Consider the following 25,886-nt stretch of genomic DNA (forward strand, 5'->3'; position numbering starts at 1 on the left):
AGTCCATCCATCAAATCCATCTCTGTCCAATCTAGGGGTAAGGACGTTGTGGGGGGCCTGTATCAAAGACCTTACAGAAGTCTAGGTAGTTGACAGGTAGCTTGCTTCGAGTAAGCTCACCCCACACTGCATCCCCCAGGGACATCAGAGGTCATACCAGCATTTCAAGTGTGCCTGGAGGCTCCCCGTGGGTGGGAGTCCAGCCACACTGGCTCTGGGCTCTTCTCTGGGCTCCTCCCCCAACTGGGAAATGCCGGAGGATCCATCCCACAGCGGGGAAGGAGTTAAGCGCTTGACCAGCTGCCGTCTATGGTCTATGAGGCCCTGAATTCTTTCCCCGTGCAATCTAGCAGCCAGCGTCAGGACAACACTATATTTAGAAAGCTGATAAAGGTTTGGTGCCGACAGTTGTCCTGCCCCTTGACGAAGAAGTCACGGACAGAGCGGGAACAGGCAGCTGATTTCTCTCCCCCCAGTACCATTCCCTGCCAGGTTTCCTGCACTCTTCACCAGACTCCTTCGCCGTGCCTCCGACAGGGACCCCTCGGCGGAGTCATCCAGGCACCGGGGGTAAGTGCCCTCTCCTTGCTCCCCTTCGTCCCACTCGCTGTCCCGTGAGCGGCAGCTGCTCCTCAGCCGTGTTGGTGGCACGCAGCTGCGTCCTCCTGCCCGGGGCCAGCTGCTGGAGCCCTTTGGAGCCACCACCGTCTGCGGTGGCACGGCGAGGCAGAAGTCACTCTGGCCAGACCCGGGGAAGGGGCGGCCGCTGCGTTTTCATGCTCCTCACTGAGCTGTGGCCCCCTCGCTCTCCGGTGGGCACAGCAGACCCCCTGCAAGGGGTTGTAAGGACAAAGTCCCGAGGCTTAAAGCGCCTTCGGCCTCAAGCTTTAGGAGCGTTTCATTTTGGGGAGGCGAGGTCTCATGTTTCTGGCCCCTCGATGCTGCTTCCAGCCCAGCTCTGGCTGTGTACAGCTCTCTCCAGCCACCACACATGGGCTGAGCCGGCCAGGGCAGGGATAGAGTTTCTGCCCCACCACCCCTTCCTCCCTGGCCTCCCTGCGCGCTTACTCACAGGCAAGAAGGGCATCGTTGCTCGCTGGGCAGCAGCCAGGGAGCTGCACAGGGCCTCGGGAACGGCAGGCGCCCCAGCAGAGCAGCTGGTGCAAGGGCTGCTTGCAAGGAGCAAAATGTGGGAGCCCCTTCAGACATACCCCCGCTTGCCACCGCCGCCCCACGTCCAGGGTTGGCCTCCCACACAGACCTCTGTAACAGCCCTCCCTCCTGCCCTGCTCGCCTCCCAGCGCATCCCCTGGCAGCTGCCATGGCCAGTGGTGGAGATTTGGACGACGAGCAGGTGGTGCCCGATGGGGAGGACGAGGGACCAGACGTGAAGGCTGTGCAGGCCCACTACCTCCGCAGCCCCTCGCCCAGCCGGTGAGTATATTTGCTGCAGGGGCCGCCATGGCCTCGTGGTAGCACATGGTGGTGGATCAGCTCGTCTTCCCTCCTCTTCCGCTGCCTCCTCTCTGCACGGGCACCTGGACCAAGCGTGGAGGCCAGGGCTTCCCTCCCCTCCCTGAGACGCGGGTCAGTGTGCCAGTGGGGAGGGAGGCTGCGGAGACAGGAATCCTGAGCTAATTAATCCATTCTGCACACACATGGGGGTGGAGGGGGATAAATTACAGAAAGCATTGCTATGGGGTGGTATAGTTGCTCTGCCCTGTCTCGTCCTCTCATGTCCACCCCCACACTGAAACTCCTGATCTGGATTCTATCTCTTCTCAAACTCTGCCCCGTCTTTTTGTCCATTAGAAGGACCTGTGGATTTTTTAATGTCGGTTTTAGCCTTTCCCAGCCCCAGAAAGATTGAGGGTCTTCGGATTTGGGTTTGGTTCAGAGTCATCTTTAGCTACAGGCTTCAGGCACTGAACAGGAGCCTGTCACAGCGCAAGCAGAAATTGAGTTACCTCAAGCAAAACAAGCATGATTAGATGTGTTTTCTCCTAATACAAGGAAAAATACATCCTTTTGTACTCTTTTCCTAAAGGAAAATGCTCTACAGGGCTTTCTGTACACTTTGTGATGCTTTAGCTGAAGGCAGGGAGTAGGGATTGAGTTTGAAAATAACTTGCCCCAGTGGCCCTCAACAAGTAGAAGGTTATGAGATTTTTCCTATTAACTGTGGGGCACCTCAGAAAAATGAAGACAGAGGGCTTCTTTCATTTAACTACATGTGTTTAAAAATTGTTTAGGAAGTTCACTGAGCTCACATAAAGTAAAATTATGTATTTAACTCGGTAAATCACTTTCCTACTGCTCCTCAGTCACTCAAAATCAACCTCTCCAGTTTATTTCCTTCCCTTCCTTTCCCTTCCCACTGTCAATGCCAAAAACAATGAGGAAGGTGGCAAGGTCCTTCCCAACCAGCACAAGGCCCTTGAGGCACCCAGGTTTGGGCAGTTCTGCAACTGTGTGCTTCATGGATGCTTGGGGCAGCTACAGGTAAAACGTGTTGAGGCTGCGGTGGCAGATTATTACTAGCTGTTATCTTTTTCTTGAGCTTGGAGGCAACCTTTACAGCAAAAGGAATTGAAGGCAGGGCATAGCTGCAAATTTGTGTCAACTCCTGTAAATGAAACTGAGACTCTCCTTGCTCATCTCATAAGCTCCTTTGAAGAACTAGGAAAGGATTACCCTGGACAAGTGCTGGAACCCACCTACATGACCTAGACAAGCCCATTAAGCTGTTTCTGATGGCTGTGCCCTCCATTTTGATTCTGGAAAATGAATGAAGTTTAGTTCTCCAGACACTTTTCTGCACGCTGACTGCACATGAATCACCCTCCCTCTCCTGCTTTAATTAAACAAAATCAAACACTGTGTTGCAAGTACTGCAAGTCTGCGTGACCAGATAGCTTCTGTGATGGCAGCAAACTTGTCCTAATGATCTGTACCATCTACTTGGCAGGATATGTAGAGGGTGTGCATCAGGGCAAAAGCTCTGTAAAATAGTCTGTTAAGATGGTCTAAATAAGAAGAGAAGATTTGCTTGGACTATACAGATGGACCCAGAAGGAAATATATTTGTTTTCAAGATTGTGAACCTTTTTTCCTTAACAAATACTTACACAAATCACGCTGTGTGTCAAAGAACTCCCTTCAAAGGCATTTGTGGGTTTCATAGTCGTTTCTGACCTGCAGTTAGACAACACTATGTGAGTGGAGAGACTGACCACAGATTCATGCTATGAAGTGACCAGTGTACTGAGGGAGAGATTCACAGTCTTCAATCTTAATGCTTGCATTGCAGCTTGTCATAACTCAAAGGATGCTTGTAGGCAATTAGCTGACAGAAAAACAAACAAACAAAACAAAAAACAAATCATTTTGGTTGGAAGAGACCCTCAGGATCACCGAGTCCAACCACAACCTAACTCTAGCACTAAACCATGTCCCTAAGAACCTTGTTTAAATGCCTTTTAAACACTTCCAGGGATGGTGACTCCACCACTTCCCTGGGCAGCCTGTTCCAATGCCTGACAACCCTTTCCGTGAAGAATTTTTTCCTAATATCCAATCTAAACCTCCCCTTGTGCAACTTGAGGCCATTTCCTCTTGTCCTACGACTTGCTACTTGGGAGAAGAGCCCAACCCCCTCCATGCTACACCCTCCTTTCAGGCAGTTGCAGACAGCGATCAGGTCTCCCCTCAGCCTCCTTTTCTCCAGGCTGAACAGCCCCAGTTCCCTCAGCCGCTCCTCATCAGACTTGTGCTGCAGACCCTTCACCAGCTTTGTCGCCCTTCTCTGAGCTCTCTCTAGTAGCTCAATGTCCTTCTTAGATGATGGTCCCAAAACTGAACACAGTATTCAAGGTGGGGCCTCACCAGTGCTGAGTACAATGGCACAATCACTTCTCTAGTCCTGCTGGCCACAATATTCCTGATATAAGCCAGGAAAGACCCACCACAAACAACAATTTTTTAGCATAATCTGTTTTGAATTGTTCAATAAGTTCTAGCTGGGACAATGTTTGTGTCTGTCCTTCTAAGTGAGAGCTACTTGTGAGACTATTCCTTGTGATCCATCCCCTTCCCAGTCTCAAACCAGACACTGGTCTTCCCTACCCACCACTCCATTCTCTTGCACTCCCAGCCCACTGCAGTTCCTCCCCATGGGACCTGTCTACGTCCTGCAAACACTGGATACCAAGGCATGTTTGAAGTCTCTAGTACCATGCTGGAGAGCAGAGTGGGGATGAGGGGTGAGAGAAGAGCTGGGGCTTCCTTTCTATCACCAAAGGATCCTCACTGCTCCAGTTCCCTGCTGCTCTCTTCTGGAATGGGTAAAAAGGGCTAAAGTCCTGCAGATGGGATCCCAGAGGAGGGCCTTTGTCTAACAGGCAGTATGGTTGGTTGGCAGGTATTCAGTGATATCAGACACTGATACAGAGAGCATCTTCATGGACCCAATCCATCTCTCATCTGCTGTGGCTGCCAAACAAATAATCAATGAAGGTAAGAGGAGGAAGGGTAAAATAACTATGCAAGTAATAGAGACTTTGAGTTGCACTGGTTTTGCCTTTCTCTTCCAGAGATCCTAAAATGGTAAAAAAAAGCCTTTGTGAGAAAACCTCACCGGAGGTAGAGGTGAAAAACATGAATAAATAAAAATTTACCAGAAGGTTTTCTGACTTCCTTTGAAGTTGTGCACTGTGGCAGAATCAGGTACCACAGTGGTGAATACAGTTTGATTGCTGGTTGCTCACTGCAATGAATGGAATGGAATGGAATAGGATAGGATAGGATAGGATAGGATAGGATAGGATAGAATAGGATAGGATAGAATAGAATAGAATAGGATAGGATAGAATAGGATAGGATAGGATAGGATAGGATAGGATAGGATAGAATAGAATAGGATAGGATAGGATAGAATAGGATAGGATAGGATAGGATAGGATAGGATAGGATAGAATAGAATAGAATAGAATAGAATAGAATAGAATAGAATAGAATAGAATAGAATAGAATAGAATAGAATAATATTTCGGTTGGAAGGGGCCTACAGTGATCATCTAGTCCAAGTGCCTGACCACTTTAGGGCTAACCAAGTTAAAGCCTGTTATTAAGGGCATTGTCCAAATGCCTCCTAAACACTGGCAGGGATGGGACATCGGCCACCTCTAGGAAGCCTGTTCCGGTGTTTGACCACCTTCTCTGTAAATAAATGCTTCCTAATGCCCAGTCTAAACCTCCCCTGGCACAGCTTTGAATCATTCCACGTGTTCTATCACTGGACACCAGGGAGAAGAGATGAGCACCTGTCTCTCCACTTCCCCTCCTCGGGAAGCTGTAGAGAGTGGCTGCATTCTTCTGGGGCTAGAATGGGCATGCCCTAAACTCCCAGGCATTGGGCCAGTGTGTGTCTCTGAACTGAGAGGACAGTGCAATATGCTCTTCCTATTACTAACTACTTTAAGGCTACTTTAAGGCTACTAGATAAGCATGTCCATGGACATGTTGCAGACAGGATGGTGTGATGTTATTGGGGAAAAAAAGCATGCCACAAGGCTAGACCCAGGAACAAAAAAATGACAGGTCATATATTTGCATTGTTTTTACATGTTTTTAGTTACAATGTCAGTTTATTCCAGAACTGAAGACAAAGAATGCCAAGGTAGATGCAGCGTGTCCCACGATGTTAGAATCTGCACAGCAGCTGATGGTGGAAGACCTGTACAACCGAGTTAAAGAAAAGATTGATGACACCAGCTTGTTTAACACGCCCTGTGTGATGGACTTGCAGAGGGCACTTGTGAAGGACAGGCTGGAGACCCCCAGGGATGCTGTGGATGAAGTCTGGCCTAATGTCTTCATAGCAGAAAAGTGAGTGTCAGCTTTTGTCATCAAGTTGCACAAGATTCCCAGTGAAGGGTCAGATGGAACTATTGGAGGCATAACATATTCTATACTACACACCTATATCTAATACCTTTCATCCCTAGAGAGCCCCAAGTGTTTTCCAGAATACACTCACAAAGATCTCTGTGCACTGAAAAGTAAATACTTCTGGAATAGAATCAGCAGCTTTCCTACACTATTTTGATGCTTCTGTTGAAGAGATTAGGAGAGGAAAAGGCAAATGAGCCCAAATTACACCATTCTGACTGGAGTTTGGCCCTGAAGTTGGGACTAAAGTCTTTGTTATGTAAAAGAAAGTTTAAAAAGAAATACCATAGCAAATATTGAGTGGAAATGGCTAGGTCTTCTGTACCATGGCTCAGCTGTCTGAGATGCCTGTGCAAGTGACCAGACAGAATTAGAAGGGGATACAGTGTAAAGCATCAATTACGGAGTGATAAAAACTGAGAAATAAGTAAACAGCCTGAACCTAGGATGACAGGATGAGTTTAAATCAAGCTGGAGTGGAAACTAAGCATGCAGCTCTACCATTGAGTGCAGCTTTCTCATTTTCTTTTCCCAGTGAGTATTGGAAAGAAATACTTGTAGAACTCTCAGAGGACATTAAAGTTTGAGTGGAGCTGTGTAGTGGATGAGTTACACAGGCTGGGAGCTCTGTAGAACTTGTAGCAGACAGTTTCTTTCCTACCTGAAATAGGAGCACTGATATCTAACTTTTTTTTTTTTTTTTCTTTTCTGAAGAAGCGTTGCAGTGAACAAAAGCCGTTTGAAGAGGCTGGGGATCACGCATGTCTTGAATGCCGCTCATGGTACAGGTGTATACACAGGACCAGGTTTCTACAATGGTCTGAATATCCAATACCTGGGCATTGAAGTGGATGATTTTCCAGATATCGATATCTCCAAACACTTCCGCCCAGCTGCAGAGTTCCTTGACGAAGCACTGCTGACTTACAGGGGTAAGAGAAGATTACAGTGGTTCCAGAATGCTTGAGAATTAATGGGTGGAAGAGTTACTCTGATAAACAGCCGATGCCACATTTGTAATTGGGTAGAAGGCAGATACCTTGTTCTTTGCATCCAGTTACAGTGAACACTTATTGTTCATTTCTGCCGTGCCTTATTCAATACAGGAGGGGGCAAACTAGTGAGAGGAGGCAGCCTAGGAGCCCCTGCTGCAAGCCCCAGGTCTTTGGACTCAAACTGGCCTTGAGCCACCTCCCTCAGCTGCTTTGAAAGTACCCTACTGTTGCAAAGAGGTGAAGCCCTGCTCCAAGAAATATATTCTTTTATATTGATATAATACTATATATATTTATATATTTCTACACACTGCGAGTTTCAGTTTTTCCAGAACACTTACTACAGAAGAGCAGGCTGATTTTCTAGAACAATCCAAACAGCTGGGTTGAACCCTTGGATGTCTACACCCAGGCTACTGTATAATTTGCTGGACTCTAATCCCATGGCAACTGTTATTCTGTGGACCTCTAGTGCATACTGGTCATTTTGCTGCAGCTTCGGTGAACGGTTAGGAATATCTTTATGGAATTCAATATGAAAACAAACACCACAACTGGTGATATCACTGATAATCTTCATATATGTATTCAGTGTATTCAATTTTTGTTACTTCCTAGTAAAAGTGACAGTAAGAAAGGTGAGAAGTTTTATTAGTACACAAGGAAAGTTGAGCCAATTTTAATAGTACACCACCATCAACAGGAGGAGGGACATTCTGCCCATCTGTGTTCTTCCTTCTAAGTCATATTGCTGCCCTTGTCACTGTGCAGACACTCACTGCTGCTGGCATTTATCGACCCTTCAGCTCACTAACCCAGCAAAAAAGACAGCCCGGCAGGGAAGAGGTGGTTTTCTGTGGGGTTTGTGAGCTGAACTGGCCCAGGCAGAGCTGACACAGGGAAAGGATGCAGGGATACAGGGGAGCCTCAAAAGGAAGCAGAGGAATGAGATGTCCTTTTGATGAGCTGTTAGATAGACTTTACTGGCTGTTAGAACACTTGGAAGGCAACTGAGGCTTTTGCTACTGAGAAAGGTGTAAAAGACATTTTAGGATTGTAGGAACAGGTGCATTAGGTAAATACTTGCGGTAACATATCAGCAGTCAGAAAGGTGGGTGTTTAAAGTGGCTTCATTAAGTTTCAGTGCAAACAGTTTGATTAAGATGGAGTTTATCACACGTTTAGAAACAGTAATTTCAGTTATTTGCAGGCTACCAAAGCTTCATTTAAGCTCTCTTCATATTTACAAGCTTTTCTTTAACTGTAATTTGCTATAAAACAATTCTGTGCCAAAGCTTAGTTTTCTGCAGGAGGTGCTTTCTGTGTAAATGCCACGAAATAAAGCAGATTCTCAGTTTTGACTCTGGCTCTCACAGTCGCTATTTACAGAACAGTGGGTCCCAGTAGTTTGGAGCAGCTATATCAGTTTGTCGGAGTCAAAGTCAGCTCTCTTCTGCTAGTTGCTTGGTTCTCCTGTTCCGAGATATACTATGACTCTGGCCTCCAGCCAGTCTACATGTAACTGATCTGCAAAACAGCAGATCTGGATTCTGGAAAAAATATAATTAAATTAATATAAAATTGTATTTAAGTCCTATAATGTGCCTTATAAAAATTCAATTACTTGCTTATTCTCCCAATACCTTCCTGGAGGCTAATGCTTGTATCTCCTTTTTTACATACGGGAAAACTGAAGCATGGAAAGCTTAAATGTCTTAACCTAAGTCAGCCAGTAAGTCAAGAATACAGTATCATTTTTCTTTCTAATACCTACTATAAACTTTTTGATTCTTTGGGGAAGTGATGTGTATAGGGGAAAATATAAATACTATTTAGATTGTTTTAAAATGTGCCTGCCCACAGCTTTTGAAACTGATGTGGTTTTTATTCATATGTATCTAGATTTTTATTAAGACAAAGCTAACAAATATTTAGTATTGGTTTCAGTCACTGAAGTATATAATCTGTGTAATTTTAAACACTATTCAGAGAATGCTTTCGTGCTATATACCAGAGCAACCTCCCTATGTTATTTGAAATAGCTAATTACTTTTATGTTCAATATCTGCAGGTAAAATCCTTGTCAGCAGTGAAATGGGAATCAGTCGCTCAGCTGTACTGGTGGCTGCCTACCTGATGATCTACCACCATATGACCATTCTGGAGGCTCTGATGACTCTGAGAAAGAAGCGTGCCATTTACCCCAATGATGGCTTTCTGAAACAGCTAAGAGAGCTCAATGAGCAATTGTTGGAGGAACGAGAGTTGGAGCATACTGGTGATGAAGAAGTCACTCCTAGTCAAAGTCCTGTTGTCCATGCAGGGACTTTTTCCCAGCTGTCTGGAGTCAGGGACTCAGAAAGCATCCTGGGAGCCAAAGCCCACTCCATCACAGTAGAAGAAGAGGACACCAGCAGCCTACTGGGTAGTCTTATGAGCTCTTCATCAGCAGGAAGAACTAGCTGGGTTTCCAAACACTCCACCCTCATCAGTGAGGAGGAAGAGGAACAGTTGTATGAGGAATGGAGGAAGAAACAAGGCCTGCCTGCAAAGGAACCAGGAGTTACCCATGGAAGAAGAACACCTTCAAAGCTTCTGGATCAGGAAGAGGAACAATCTGATGAGGATGTGGAACAAAGGGTCCATGACTGGCAATGCAGAAATGAGAAATACCAAATGCATGGTCCACCCAGGGAGGAGGATAGAGATTCCAGCATGGGAGGAAGACCTTACCCATCAGGTGAATTCAGTGATGTTGAGAGTGTGAGCAGTTTTGAGATCCGAACCCTAAAACAACAGCTGGAAGCCAGTAGCTTCAGCAGGATGAGGAGGAGCCGCACGGGCTCTATGTCTTCAGAGAGCACTTGGGACATGTGGAACCAGAGGCTTCTGGAGATTGAGAAGGAAGCTTCTCAGAGATATCGTTCAAAGAATAAAATTGGTGGGGAGAGACAATCCCCAGAAACAGGAAGAAAGGAGAGGGATGTGGATGAGGAGAGTGTGCTTTCAGACAGTAGCTCCTTTTACAATTTCTGCCAAAAGAACAAAGACAAGTTGACTCCTCTAGAAAGGTGGAAGGTTAAGAGGATCCAGTTTGGCTTTCACAAGAAAGATTTAGAATCATCATCATCTTCTGCACAGTCTCCAGCAGAAGATGGCTGCCAAGCAGGCGGGGAGGGGATGGAAGGGAAGAGTTTGTCAGACATTGACCTGTCTGCTTACCAGGCTTGGAAAATGAAGCGGCAGAAGAAGGTGGGCAGTGAAAGCAAGGAGGAATTTGTGGAGTTTGCCAAAAGTGAGGATTCTGCTTCAGCCAAAAAGAAGCAGAGGCGTGTAGAGCTCCTTGAACGTTCAAAGAAAATTTTAGAAGAAAGCCAGTCCATGTGCAGCTGGGAGACAGACAGTATGATGAGTGGGAGTATCCCACTGTCAGCTTTCTGGCCCTCAGCACCTTCTGCAAGTGGTGCTGAGGATGCAGCTTCTGCAATGAGCATGCAGACGAACCATTCATCTTTATCACAGACCAGGAGCAGCGCTCAGATGCCAAGTATACCCCTTCCCAATCTCCCAGTTGGCCCAGGTGACACAATATCCATGGCAAGCATTCAGAACTGGATCGCTAACGTGGTCAGTGAAACCATTGCTCAAAAGCAAAATGAGATCATGATGCTGTCCCGTCCATCATCTGCAATGGCCTCCAGTGTAATGTCAGGAGACTTTGGCAGGCGTGTAGATGATGATAAGGTTTCTCTTCTCAGTGCTCAGAGTGGTTCATCTCTTGCTACCTCTCAGCTTCGCCAGCAGGACATGCACAGGGCTGAGTCTCAGTCTGCCATGTCTTGCAGTACCTCAGCGAGCACAAGGACAGAAGGGACTAGTTCAAACATGAAGACAACACAGACAAGCAAGCCACTGTACAGCCTCTTTGCTGATGATGTTGACCTAAAGAAACTCAGGAGGAAGGAGAAGGAGATGCAGATGGAAATGAGAGATAAAATGTCAGATTATCAAATTGAAAAGGTGATCAGTGACAATAAACGCAGCACTTTATTTAAAAAGAAGATGACCAAAGGAGGGGAAAATGAAGTAGAAGATGACAGAGAGAGTGCAACAAGCAGCCACAGGCGCCCCTTGCAAGCAGATCTTGAGGGAACGGATACAGTCTTTGATCTGTCCAGTCAACCTGCAAACACGGGTGCACCAAAGACAGAGATAGAGACTGACATTACTAAGTGGCTCAGTGGCCTGAAAGCAGAAAGAGAACCACCATCGTATTATGATCGAAGTGAGAAGTCTAGAGAGAAATATAGCAGATCATCCAAAGTTAGAGAGATGGATTCTGAAACATCCAGTTACAGATTCTCCAGATCCCAAAGAGAAGAGCTAGACAGCTGTTCTTCCTATGAGTCAAAAGGAGATTCCTTGAGAACTATGTCAAGGTTTTCCTCTGCTTCTGCAAAAGAGGACAAAAAGATGTATAAGTTCACAAGGTCAAAGGTTAGTGAGACAACAAGTTCCAGAGAAGAGAGCCCAGAGCTGCATGTCTTCAGCCGAACACCTGAACCATCTTTTGACTCTGAATCCCCTGAACCATCTATACAGAGTCGAGTTAGATCTCATTATGTGGAGGCATGTGAAGAGGAGGCCAGGTCAGACACCTCAGAATTTGGAGCTAAGAGAAAGTTCACCCAGAGCTTTTCAAAGTCTGAAGAGGATGGAAAGAAGGAGGCAAAAGTGGAAGAAAGTGAAGAAAGATTTGCATCTAGACAGTTCTCTCAGTACAGACGAAGCATGCGTAAAGAAGAGGAAGAAGAGATGGATGATGATGCCATTATCGCTGCTTGGAGAAGTCGACTAGAAGAAACTACAGCAAAGCTTCGGCGGAGAAGGGAAGAGTGACCAAGATCAGATTATAGGAACACAAGTAAAGCCACAGAGTCCCTGAATCACTCATCATTATATTTCTGATAATCCTTTGTGGTTTGTAGGGCATTTCCTGCAGATAGTTCTCTTCTTAATCAAAAGCGATAAAGGGAAGAGGTCAAGTTTTGGAAGTGTTTGTGGTTTGTCAGAAAGAAGATGCTAGTATTAAATGATCAATGTAGGTAGGAACACAATGTTAGAAGTCATTAGGAGCCAGACAATGTTTCAGCAGCAAAAGCGAGTAATGGTGGCACCTCAATTCAAAAGACCAATCACATCCCATTTTGGTTATTTCAATTTCCTAGTCTCGTTAAAGACTGGACATATTTTTTTCTAAGATCTTTTTGATCATAAATGGAAGAAGCCAACAACCTTTTCTAGGAAGTTGAAGAATGTTCCTCTCTTAATCAGTTTTCCTCTATACCTCTGAGAGATATTGCCAGGTAGGCTCCATTTTCTGCACCAGTCTTAGGAATGTCTACAGAAATAAGACAGTTCAGGGGAATACATGTACAGTTTTACTTTGCTAAGTAGCTGAAGCAAAGTGAAATACTAGAAAAAAAGAAGATGTCTCCTTCCTTTTAGAAGTTCAATGCAGTAATGACTGTATTGCCGTGGTACTATTGTTTTCTATTAGATGGAGTCATCTCTGCTCCAGTATGGTTGGTGCCTGCCTTGGGTCAACAAAGTAAAAAAATGCGGTAATATTAACAGCTGTCTAAAAATTATGTTCTGATGTAGTTAAAAAGAGATAGAGTTAGGGTTAGGATTGGTGTTAGGTTAGGCTGGGTTTCTGAAGTACTGAGTTCAGTTTGTTTTATGTGTGCAGCTCAGCTAAGTCTGTGCTTTTATGTCTATAGTCAGATTGTCATGTATTAATTTTCAACGATTGCCTTAAAAGAAAAGAATGACACACAAACTGACCTCATAATATAATAAAATTATGTATAACCAAAGCATTGGCATAAGGCACCATGCGCCTAATGACAAATTGTGTGTCTGTTGAATGTGGTACTTGGGAGCTTGTTTTTAGGAGATGGTAGAGTCAGCGTGTTGTCTGAATCATGAGCTACAGAGTCCACTTTTCAGAGTGAGTGGGAAGGGGCACAGTGTCCATGTTAACTGACTACACCAAGTTGAGAGCCTCAGGTCTTCCCATGCCCTGCAGAGCCTTGTAAGCTTGTGTGACACGATCTGCCAGGCCTGCCACAGCATCACTTGTGTGGCTCAGATGACCCTGTGTCTTTCATGCATCAAAGCACTCAACTCTTTGTCACCAGTCAACATCCTCCACCTCTCTCTTATAAACATCTAGGCCAGCTTCTCTGCATTTCTACTCTGGAATTATCTGTTCCCTCTTCTGTACAGGCTGTATTTTGAGACAACAAAACTCTCTGGCTGAGCCGAGTATAAAACAACAATGGAGGGATGATGCAGTATTGCTCCCTCACAGGAAGTTTTGTCTTTTTCTTGTCATCTCTTCTCCCTCCCACTGCAATGCTTGGAGCTCACTATTACTATTATGCTAGTACCTCTCCCTATTTAAATTGTGTAATATGGACAATAAGCGCCACAGGGCAAGGGCCTGATCTTTGTCCTTGCCTATATGACACCACGCACATCAGCAATGCTATCTAAATAATGGTTACTGATAACAAAATGCAGCTGCCAATTTTCCTAAACTTAGAATAATTTCTTCTAACTGTAACTCACTGATTAGACATTATCCCTGCTTCTCTGAAGATGAAGATGACTCTTTCTGACAGCCAGGACTAGGGTAATTGATAGCTACTTTTTGTCAGGTGAATGGAGTCTCAAAATCAGGTGATTGAACAATAACAGGGGTAGAAAAATAAGAGAAAGGATGTATTTTACTTATGTGAGTTGTTGGGGGTTTTTTTTGAGTAAACTCAGATTACATTTTTGAAGTGCGTAAGGAACATGGTCTTGTTAATTTTTCAGGCATCCAGAGATGCTATAAGGCTTATAATGCACTTCATCTACAACATAATATATAACACAATGCACCCCTTATTTCTGCATACTTCTGTAAGTTGTATTTTTTTAAAGCAGTGGAATTTGATCTACATTCTGAGATTTTTGATGGAACTTCTGCAATGCATGTTAGGACAGGCATTTTTCTCTTTTCTTCATCCCTAGTAAAGTTGCTCTGTGGAAAGCAACTCTGCATATGTGTATTTGGAGCTTGCTCTAATTTCAGTCTAGAAAAGGTCCTAAGTATCGATGGATCAAAGTGGAAGTGCGCAATACCTTCTGGCACTGAATTTACGTTTTTAACGAAGGTTCCCTCCGAAAAATCTCTCTCCCGCTTCCCGTGGCTGGCTGCTGTTCTCCACAGAAGTGTCTCTCCTCTGCAGTACTGCAGGGGGCATCTCGCACTGCAAAAAAATGAGCGTTATAGGATGTAGTAACTGTTTTCATTTTGCATTGTACAGCACAGCCTTTGTTTGGGTAGCATTTTGATTTAAACAGTAATCTAGGTCTGCCGCACAAATAAATTATTCAAGACCAAGGGGCAGACTATGGTTTTATAACAAGCCTGAGCCAAACCATCCTGAGAGCGAGTTTTGACCCTTCGGGGAAAGGGTTAAGTGGGTTCTGCTGACTCACTGAGGTAGGTGGCTTATTAGTTCACTTGTGTAAAAGGGAGATAAAAATGGTTTGCTGGGGAGAGGCCATCTAAGATGCTAGCTGAGCAGTCATGAGGGAGAAGCCTTAGAAATAGCTGGACTTTATTTTCTTATTGCTTATATTCTTGTTAATAAAGCCAAACCCCCAAAGCAATAAGGGGGTGGGGATCATTTTGGACTCCATTCAGTGTACGGCTTGTGCTTGAAAGCAAGATGGGAAAGGCTCCAGCTCACAGGTATAAATTACATGAAACAGTGACATAAAGACCTTGCATGGTGAAAATATTAAAGCATTCAGTCATAAGACCAATAACCAGGAGAGACAGAAATGGAGAGGTTGAAGGCAGGCTAGAAAGTCAGGTTTTAAGATGAGAATTTAGAAGGGGATATAGAATCAGTGAAAGGGGAGAGGTCTGCACAGATTGTTTCAGGTGACCAGAGCTGCAGAGTGAATGGTTTTTCAGCAATGACACTGATCTGACACTAGATTAAAAGAGTAGGTAAGTATCCAAATTTATCTAGGAAGGATTTTTCAGGAAAGATGCGCTGGGACTGATATTTTTGCTCAGCCTCAGTTTGCTGCTGTAGGCAAGAGGGGGTTTTTTAGCATTGTATAGCAAAAGGTGAAAGTGCAAGGAGCATCCATACAGTCAGTTAAGAATGCAAACACAGGAACATCAGAAAGGCTACTGAGGTCAGATCAAAGGTCCATCTGGCTCAATATCCTGTCTCTGACAGAGAACAACAGTGAATACCTAGGGAAGAATATAAGAGCAGTGATATAAGTGATATTTCCCCAGCATGATCTTCCAGCTTCTCACCATTTGCAACTCAGAGACTTCCTGAGACAGATGTGATATTTTTGTATTTTATAGCCCTGGATAGATTTTTCTTCTATGGAGGTGTCTAGTCACGTTTGAGTTATAGCCGCTATAGCCTTGTACCCCCCAGCCTCTGTGATTTCTTGTGGCAAGAAGTCCCACAACTTACTCTACACTGAATGCTAAGACACCTCCTTTTTCTCTGTTCTGAACCCACTGCCCACTACCCTCCTTTGATGCCAACACAGTCTCTAGTTAGTATGTACATGCCACACAAACTTTTACCCACCTTTGTCGTTATGCCCCATCCTTAGCTCTGTTTTTCAGCCCAAGTTACTCACTGCTCATATGGGAGCTGCTCCGTGTCTCTGGTTATCCTGGCTGTTCTTCTCCAAACCCTTTGCAGTTCTACTTTATCACATTTGAAATTAGGGACCAAAGCCTCACACAGTACTCAGGGTGCAGGTGTAGCAGGGTTTTATCCTGGGGCATAATTACCTTTTTTTCTGTTCTCCCTTCCCTGTTATCTCCTAAGAGTTTGCATGCTTTTTTGGCTGTTGCTGAGCACCAAGGTGATATTTTCATTGAACTATTCATTAGACCCACGAAATCTTGTTGCTGGATGGCAATGGTCAGCTCTGAGGCCATCATTTTATATGTTAATTTTTTTATGTGTAATGCTTTACATTTATTAGCCTTGAATTTCATCTGCCATCTTAGTGCTCAGTCTCTCAGTCTCATTACGCCCTTCTGACAGCCTCTCATTTCTACTAATCTGTTTCCTTAATGTCCTTTGAACAATGTAGAAACTCAGAGTATGTGGGAAGCAAAGAAGTTAAGGAGGGACACGTGAGAGAGAAACCCATTCGATGTTGGTCTGAGTGATGTAAGAAGTAAAAAACTGTAAAAAACAATGGAAAGCTGGAGAGCTAGAAGATAAGAAGTGTTCAAAAAGAGATCTGAAAACAATAGGCAAATTAAGAAGAGGGCCTACATTGGATGAAGACAGTAAGATATTTATGTAAGCTGAAGAGGCTAATGCAAAATATTAATTTGTTTAGATGCCTAAAAATCTGAGGAAAGGTTATGGGGCAACCTCTGTGGGAAGGAAGGAGATAGTGGAATTTAGAGAAGTTACAGGTTTCTGAGAAATGTGAAGGGGACTGTGAGAAATTGAGAGGGTGAGAGACATTAGTGGGACATAGACGATCAAACGACATCTGTGCTAGACTGAGAATTCTATGTGGAAGAAGCAAGTTTGAAAGGAAGCAGAAATACGCCAGAAATAAGTTATTCCTAGTCTAACAGCTGCATTCTGCGTCATAATATTGACAGATATGGAGCCATGGCACATTTGCTCCCATCTAGGATTTTCAGGGCAATTTGATTTATCGCATGCAACACTAGTTTAGACTGGGTAATTTTAAAAGGAGTTTAATGCCATTTCCTTCTTTTACAGCTCCTTGAGAAATGCTTGCACATTAGCTCTAGTGGAGAGCTAGGTGAACTATGAGACAAGAAGTTTTACTTGGGGATGGTTATGTTGCATTGCCTGCCTTTCTTTAATGGAGTTAGCTGAGATACATTCAATATAGACATTATAATATGAAAACACAGTATCCATGACCTTCCTAAATTTATAGATAACCCAACAGAGATGCAGAAAGCATGTGATTAATATAGTCTGGGGCTTGGAAATTGACACTGCATGCTCATGTACTCCAGCAAAATCTCACTGAGAGCTACCTACCTATTTTCTGGAATTTCACTTGTCATTTAGAAAAACGAAAGTGAGTTAAATCTCTGGCTGTTCTAATTGTGAAGAAAACTTCCAGAATTGGAACTATGTGTAACAAATAAACAGTTCTCTAGAGAGGTGGGACCATAGCTCTAAATGGTGTGTGAATTGCCCCAGTCATTCCAGCAAGGTGCTAACTTATTTGCCCAGGAGTAATAATTTAAATACCAACAAGATTCGTTTCATTGTTCTTCATGTAAAAAATTGAGAGAGGTTCAAAGTACGTTCTAGTTAGGTTGTGTAGTGCCAATACCAGCAGAATCTACTGAAGTGAACACCCTGCCATTTTGGCTGCCCCTAGGAACAGAAATTTTTTGGATGTGGATGAATCCTATCCTTTTTTTTTTTTTTTTCTAGACTGCCTTTTGTTCTTTGGTACATTTCAACATATTCAGGAGCTGATTTCATTGACTTCCATCTATCCCTCTGTTACAACGATTCAGTAGCTTCTGAGCTTCGTGTTTTCCTGTGATTGCTCTTCCCCTGCCACATGGTGCATGTGCACATGCACACAAGCACACACACACATACACACACAGGCATAAAGAGAAAACATTATTTGTGACTTATAAAAGCAGGCAACAATATGAATTCTATTCTTCCTAGGACTGACAGGTTAAAGTAAATGTTGGGAAGTCTATGTCAAGCTATCCAGGTATGACAATGTGAAAACTGTCTCAGAGAGCAGAAGGAATGTCCTGTCTGTGCTTTGAATCTTCCCCTCCGAACTGCATTTCAAAGATTTTTATTTCCACGTATCTTTAAAATAGACAAATTCAATCCTTACACAAGAGTGTAGCTGCTTCCACATATGATTCATACCTGCAGGCAGATTGGTTTACTTTTAGTTAAGATACGTATGCCCTGGAAGACTGCTGTGGTTTAATCCTAGCTGGCAAGTAGGACCATGCAGCTGCTCTCTCATCCCCCCGAAGTGGGATGGGAGAGAGAATTGGAAAGGGAAAAAACCTTGTGGGTTGAGATAAGAACAGTTTACCAGGACAGCAAAGGAAGAGGGGCGGGGGGAAAAAAGTATACACAAAACAAGTGATGCACAATACAGCTGCTCACCACCCATGACCCAACAGCCTGTTCACTCCCGAGCAGCAGTATTTGCCCTCAGCCAACTCCAGTTTATATACTGAGCATGACATCATATGGCAAGGAATACCCCTTTGGCCAGCTTGGGTCAGCTGTCCTGGCTGTGCCCCTTCCCAGCTTCTTGTGTACCAGGCAGAGCATGGGAAACTGAAAAGTCCTTGACTACCCAGCAACAACCAAAACATCAGTGTATTATGAACATTCTTTTCATACTAAATCTAAACCACAGCGCTATAACACCTACCAGAAAGAAAATTAACTCTATTCCAGCCAAAACCAGGACAGAGACACAAATGGGCATAACAGAAAATTCGCGTCATTGTTAACAATGGAGAGAGCAATGTCTCTGCATAATCAATGAATCAATCACTTCTTTTTTTCCAGTGCACCCTTCATGCCAACATGCCTGAATGCTTTATGGTCATTAAATTATATCAAAGAATACACCACAGAATAGACAAGGACAGATCAATAAATCTTAAAACCTGATTTGAACTTGCCAAGGACTCTGCACAAGTAACCATGAAAGAAAGGATGACTCCAGTCAGAAGGGCATTTGTGAGGGCATAAACCTGAACCAAGACATAGGTGATGCGAGTTAGAAGACAGAAACTTTTAAAGGAACCGATCATTTTTATAGCATCACCCAACTACCAACAGCATCTACCTGGAGCTCAGTGTCTCAAGAGTCTTTTCAGACTTCTGACTGATATTAGAAAACAACCATGCTGGCAAGAACTGTTTACAACTGGTCAGACAGCTATATGCTTCAGGTCATGTCCTGCCAGGAACATGCCTAATTTTAGAGATTTGCTTATTCGTGAACTCTCTGTTTGATTATTGCAGGGTATCATATCAAAGAAAGATGCAGCACACGCCAGCTGGTATTGTGTGACTGGTCTGTCTTCATGGACCATCTCAGCAATCTGATCTTTACAATGACTTCATACTGAACTCGGATCCAGTTAAAAGCCATCTGTTAGTTCAGTAGGACATCTCTCCCTCCTTGTCTGAGAGGAGAGCTTTATGAAACCACAACAGCCTTTATGAAACTACCAGTTTATGTGGAGCTTTGTACGTTTTGCTCATAGAAATTTTACAGTAGCTGTCATAACCTATGAAGATTCATTCCCAGTGCAGATAAAATGACCACAGGCCTAACTGCATTAAAAACTAAATGCAAACCTCAGTTCTTCAACTTAAACTTCCCTCCCTCAATAATTTTGCAAGGCAGGTGCTCCTTAGTCTATGAATTGGATCAAAAGTATTGCCTAGAGGCAAAGGGTCAGAGGAGATTTCACATATGAAAAGCTGGAGGCCCTCAAAAGGGTGCAACCTCAGTTGCTGAACAGACACCACAAATAGGATGGATAAAAGCCCACATGAGACTCTGGTATGTGAGCAAGCAGAAGCTGACAGTTGCCTCTCAGGAATACAGAACAAAGCTCTCAGTTCCGCAGGAGACGTGATCTGAAAGTCTGCCTCCTTGGAGCAATCACACCTGAACTGTTGCATGGTGCTATGGTTGCATAATTTCATAGTTGTCATGTTTCATCCCAAGGTGAGTGTTCTTGGTGGTAGTGTACATTTAAAAATTGAATTCATTAGGGATAAAAGGGTCTATGCAAGAGAAGGTCAGACATTATCCTCATGACTGGCAGAAGGGGTCCATATTAAAACAAAGAAGGTGTTTGATTTTCTTTTGAATATGGGCTGATGATTCAGACCCACGTGCCCTTCATATGCTCTGTCTCTCCCTTTCCCATCTTCTCTCTTTTGAAACAGATTTAAGTCCATCTACTTTTATATTTTCAAACAAAACCCATAAAAGGGCCATAAATACCATGACTCGCTAAAATGAAAGCTGTTTTCTTCTCCTCCCAGGAGACTCCTGCCTGAGAGAGAGACAGAAAGAGTTCACCTCTTTGAAAATTTCCTCCTATGTTGAAGTAAAGCTGGTATCTAAAAGCAGTCTTCAAGGCTTTGTTCTTATCATCTTGACCTGGCTTTGTACCAGCTTCTCTCTGTATTGCTTGTGGAAGTGTGAAGGACGCGGCTAGGGGAAGGTGTTTTGGCTATCACTGGCAGAGCAAGGGTCATACTTGGAAAGGGATTTCATTGTGGTTTCAGAAAATGTTATAAACTCAGTGTACCAGCAAAAAGAATGAAGACATTCATTCCCCTCCTGGATCAGATCAGTGATCCACCCCTTCTGTCTCTGATGTTGGCCAGAAACAGATGCATCTTAGAAGGTATAGAGAAAGTTTAAGTGGGTAATTATGGAATAACCTGCCCTGAGTAAAATTTTCTCCACGCCTGGCCCAAAGCCCTCCATCTCTCTTCCTTGGTTAGAGTTCAAGTCTATGCCCTGAAGCACCATGGCTTCTCTCCCTTCCAAATCGCTTTTCATCCTGGCCTGTCTAATGTAACTGCCTATGACAGTGTTGTGATGGGATGTATAGGTCTTGTCCATTGAGAGTCTGTGACAGATCAGAGCCTTATTGGAAAGAGAGGCAGGGAGGCAAAGAGAAGGTGAGGGAGGAGAGCATAAACTCAGATGAAATATCCATCAGGAAGATGGAAAGAAGAGTGAATGGCTGAGAAACTAATTGCTGCCTGCTGACCTGGGCTGTGGAGATAGCTTGCGAATTAGTGTTTTTGCTTTTCGAGATTTCAGCCTGGAGCACGCTAGGAAAATCAGCTCTTGGTTGAAACTACTGTTCATCAATACTTCCCCTCATATATATATTTTTTTTTTTCTTTAAAGCTGTAGAAGTATGAGAGTAGTCCTGAGAAAACAATACTATTATATTCTGAGGCAGATTTTTCTTCCACTGAAGTTCACTACCCAATTCTGAAAAGGTTTTGGAGTAATCTGTGGCTACTAGACATTGAACACCAATGAAAATCAGGCTATTTTTCTACTGCTTGAAAAGGATTTAGGAACCCCAAGACAGACATTCCTGTCTAGGTCGTTGTCCCTGTCTTACAGAGACGGCTGCTCACACTCCTGAGTAAGGCAAAGAGTGTGTCTGAAAGTGTTGCAGAGGTTACCAGCTTCTGTGGGTTTGTTTGGTTACAGCAGAGTGCATCAGCATTAATGTGACAGAATGCCAGATGCCCCAATGTGAGGACTAGAATTGCCCGACACAAGAAGTGTCTTGACTTTTTAGATGTTGGCAGCATTATCTGCGGTGATAGCATTTTACCACAGAGAGTATTAGCAAAGTTTCAGGGAATGGTTAGTGTACTTTCTAGATGGATACTTTCCTAGTTGTATGCAGGTTGAATGACAACTTTCACTTATTTGTCCAGGAGTTCAACAGTTTCTAGGGAGAGGGAAAAAAGACCTAGGTCTTGGATCATATCCAAGCCTCAGTAATGATTAATTTCACTACCACAGTATCCACAGTTTCCCATATTCCTTTCTCTAAACAGTGCTGCAAAGTGACATAGTGTTTTCTGAGTGATGAGTGTTGAAATCTCACCTGATCTCTTGGATGCCACATCGAGGAGTTGAAAGCATCCTGCTTGTTTTGGTTCAGCACAGGGGATTGTTCATTAAGAAAACTGACTTTATCATTTATACAGGGAACAGCTGCAGTTTACAGTTCGGTGGCAGTGCTCAAGGCTCTGTAATCTCCTGTTAGTTGCCACTTGCCATTAGGTTTCTTTACTCACCATAAGGGAGAATTGTAGGGGGAATGAGACTTGACAATGATTCCCCCTTCTTCCAGCTCCTTTATCAACTCAGTAACAAGACAAATAGCGCCAGAAGGTAATTTGTATTGTGGAATATTAACTAGCTTGCTATGGATAAAGGAGCGGTTATTTGCAACACTAGCAGTCAGGGAGGCATTTGTAGGAGGTAAACCGTGGGGCAAAAAGGGTGGTGTACCTATTTCGCATTTTCCCCGTGAGTCCACCCATGACTGACCCTTCAATATATCCATACCCAATATATTACGGGAACATAAAAGTAAGGTCAGGAGGAATGTCTATCCATTAGACAGAATTAGTTTAGCCCTGACCAGTGAGTGGTTAGTGATTTTCCCATTAATGCCTACCACAGAAACTAACTGCTTGCTAAGCGGAGGCTGTCCTTTGTCAGTGTCCTTACCTACCATCAATATTCGGGCTCCTGTGTCAATTAGGAATGTTGTAAGGTAATGATCATTAACTGCAACCATCATCTCAGCACTGGGATCTTCAACAGTGGACTGAGCCAGGCCTTGACCCTAGTTTCCCACATAATCACGGTTTAGGTTAAGTGCTGATAGATTTAAGTACATCCCTGAGCTCACACCCCCAGCACCCTCTGGCTCCCTAGTTGTTATCCTTTTAAACCGTACGGTGTCAGCCCCATCTCCTCGACACAGGTTCTAGAGGGCTATCACAAAAAGTGAAAGAGGGAAACCCGGCCAGCTGCCACAGAAGGGAAGCTGGCAGCCCACTGAAGTGAGAGCCCCTTCTCTAAACACACTATTCATCTCTTATGATCAGTAGTAACTGAGGGTGTTTCCCAGTTTCCCCTTTTTGCTTTTGTCTTCTGCATGGAGACAGGCTGCCTCTTTTATTTTACATTTACCTTAGCTAAAGTTCCCCCCTGGCTTTTATCCTGTGGTACATACAGTGGTAAATCTGCATACATCAAAAGACCTCTTGGAAAGTAATACCATTTAAGCCTGTCTTAATGGCTAAAGCTAAAGATTTTGACATCCTCTCAGTTGCCTTTATTACTGGTCAGAAGTGTACATACAGCCTCCCAAATCACCTCCCAGGGATGCAGCTCTGCAAGGCAAAGTTGTCTGGCACCCAGGGCAATGGGTGCTGGTCCTTTTAATTCAGCAGGACAGTTCGCAGGCTGGTTGCCAAGGCTCGAGGCCACACACTTTTTTTCCCCATGGTCAATGGGATGCATCACAGAATAGTTTGAGTTGGAAGGGACCTTCAAAGGTCATCTAGTCCAACCCCCCTGCAATGAGCAGGGACATCTTCAACTAGATCAGGTTGCTCAGAGCCCCATCCAGCCTGGCCTGGAATGTCTCCAGGGATGGGGCATCTACCACCTCTCTGGGCAACCTGTGCCAGTGTTTCACCACCCTCATCGTAAAACATTTCTTCCTCATGTCTCGCCTGAATCTCCCCTCCTTTAGTTTAAAACCATCACCATTGTCCAATCACAACAGACCCCGCTAAAAAGTCTGTCCCCATTTTTCTTCTAGGCCCCTTTTAAGCACTGAAAGGCCACAATAAGGTCTCCCTGGAGCCTTCTCTTCTCCAGGCTGAACAACCCCAACTCTCTCAGTCTGTCCTCACAGGAGAGCTGCTCCAGCCCTCTGATCATTTTTGTGGCCTCCTCTGGACCCTCTCCAATGGGTCCATGTCTTTCCTGTGCTGAAGGCTCCAGAGCTTGATATATCTCTCCCCCAAGTCCTCTTAACTCTAAAAACCTCTTAACTCTAAACCCTGTTGTGGAGACGGGTGGGTTTTGTGCCCCCACAGGCGTGCTCTGTTGTTCAGTCTTGATTAGTGGTGCCAAGAGGGCAGGGCAGAGGGAATCATCTTCACTGTCGCCTGGCCCTGAGGGGTGGGGATGCAGGTCTGCTTCTTTCCAGATATCCCCATCCCAATCATCACCACACATGGCACAATGGACTTTAACCAGGTCTACTATAGTAGCTTCCAACAACCTCCTTCTGGGCTCTTCAACTTCTGCAATAATCTGGGGCTGAAGTTTTGACTCAAGCAGTCTGTTTTGCATTTCTGATTGCTTACAGTTTACTTCCTAAGTATTCTTCCCATTTTCATTTTCCTCATTTTCCTTTTTCAGCTGAAAATTTTCGCCTTTCAACTCATCAATCATATCCGTTGCTGCCCTATAACAACTGCCTAGTAGTCAGCACATAGCATTTTCCCTTTTCCCTTTTCCCTTCCTTAACTTACAAGAAGTCCACCATCTGGCAAACTCCTGCCACATACAATCAGGATCTGTGAAGTGGCTCTCGACTCAGGATTTTGCCTCTTTCTCAAATTTTTCTCCCACGGAAAAAAAAAAAAAAAGGTGAAAAAAAAGGAGAAAGCAAGGGGTTATTAGTTATTAATAAGATAATGTGAACCCAATATGTAATTTCTTGTAAAGAACAGAAAACACGGCTGTCCCTTTGAAACAATCTCCTTTGCTAATGTCCATGGATTAGCTTAGTAAACTGTCCTTTTGATTTGTATGCATCCTTCTTAATGCTGGGGAGCAATACTGTTTTTCCCATAAGCTCACTGGAGAGGCAGATGGGACACTACTTTCCAGCAGTAGATCTCTGGCAGGACTGTCTTCTGCTTTTTCAGGTGACCGATGCCCAGGTCTTGTCAGTGCCAGCTAGCAGATTTCCCCTCCACTGGCTACAAGAGATGCTAGAAAGCCAGGGCTTTAGTGCTGGCTAATTCTTACACCTGGTGAGTAGATATAATTCTCTGGTGAGTAGATATAATACTTTGGTGAGGCTTTTGCTTGAACAATCTAACAGGTGATGCGTAACATGGCAGAGCTGTTACCCTTTTAGGCTGCTATTTACAAGTTCACGCAACTAAGTCTTTCCTTCCAACCCCATAACACAGTGCCACTGCCTGGTATGGATGAAGTGAGAAGAATATTATTTCACTGAACTGACCTTAAATGTGTGCCCAAAGCTCAGTCTGATGACAGCCACACACTGAAAAATAATCCTTCACTTCATCGGCAAATCTCTCTTCTGTCCACAATTAAGTCCCCTTTACAATTCCTTTTTTTGCCGTGTTGATAGCAGTATAGTTATTGCAAGCGTATAGAAATTGTAAATAACTAGCCTGTTATTTTTCCTAGTCGCCTTTCCCTTTGTGTCTCCTTCAGTTATGAATGCCTTGGAGAAGACATCATCCTTGCTTAGCTCTTATGGAGAGCTACAGTAAATAAAAAAATGATGCTGGATTCTATTTTCACTACAAAACAAAGCAAAACCAAAAAAGTCCCCTGTTATAACCTGATTTGGTGTGATTATACTGTAAATAGGCCATAAACACTCAAAAGGAAAATAACCCACAATATTCATACCATTGAAAGACTGTGTAGTGGTAATCACTGTTCTTCCCTGCTGTTCAAAATATTTTCCAAGTGTCTCTGAAACTGCATTGGCAGCAGAATGTGGCCCAATTCAAGGGCTTTAATGCTACTGCTAAGTAGAAATTACTTCTCTCCTACAAATTTTCAGTGAAATAGACTCTATTTTGCAAAAAAATCATAGCTATTCACTGCAAATGCACTTTAGGAAAAGGCAGAGACCATCAAAAGTATTTCTGACAAGTCAGTCCCATGTTTTGAAAAGTTTAATCCAATCAAGGAAAAAGTAGAAATGTTGAATTTCGAAAATACGCATTTTCTATCTGAAGATGCCAAATACATTTTTTCAGTGTTAGTTGCCAAAGGTAATAGGGAACATAACCTCTGCTTTTTACATGGAGAAACAAGAACAGAAATTAGCCTTCAGCTAATTTTTCCCTTTTCCCCAAGAGTTTTTACAGTTTCCTTGCCATGCAGACAACTGGGAGTTTAAACTGGTGTTTTAGTTTACCTTTAAGACCACAAATCTTCACAGAGAGCAAGGCCGCCTCTGCC

At 43.9% G+C, this 25,886-nt stretch overlaps 1 protein-coding gene across 2 annotated transcripts; it reads left to right on the top strand.

The window, feature by feature from the left end:
• Nucleotides 1-398: 398 nt before the first annotated feature.
• Nucleotides 399-12,839, top strand: STYXL2 (serine/threonine/tyrosine interacting like 2). Of its 2 annotated transcripts, XM_065656307.1 has the most exons (6): nucleotides 399-570; nucleotides 1,302-1,434; nucleotides 4,421-4,515; nucleotides 5,655-5,886; nucleotides 6,664-6,881; nucleotides 9,016-12,839. In XM_065656307.1, exons 2-6 carry the CDS (start codon nucleotides 1,322-1,324, stop codon nucleotides 11,841-11,843), a joined length of 3,486 nt encoding a protein of 1,161 aa, XP_065512379.1. In that variant the 5' UTR covers nucleotides 399-570; nucleotides 1,302-1,321; the 3' UTR covers nucleotides 11,844-12,839. The 2 variants fall into 2 exon arrangements, with proteins under 2 accessions (XP_065512379.1, XP_065512465.1); XM_065656393.1 differs by lacking the exon at nucleotides 1,302-1,434.
• Nucleotides 12,840-25,886: the final 13,047 nt, after the last annotated feature.

Source organism: Caloenas nicobarica, chromosome 1 (assembly GCF_036013445.1).
Source record: "Caloenas nicobarica isolate bCalNic1 chromosome 1, bCalNic1.hap1, whole genome shotgun sequence".
Lineage (NCBI taxonomy): Eukaryota > Metazoa > Chordata > Aves > Columbiformes > Columbidae > Caloenas > Caloenas nicobarica.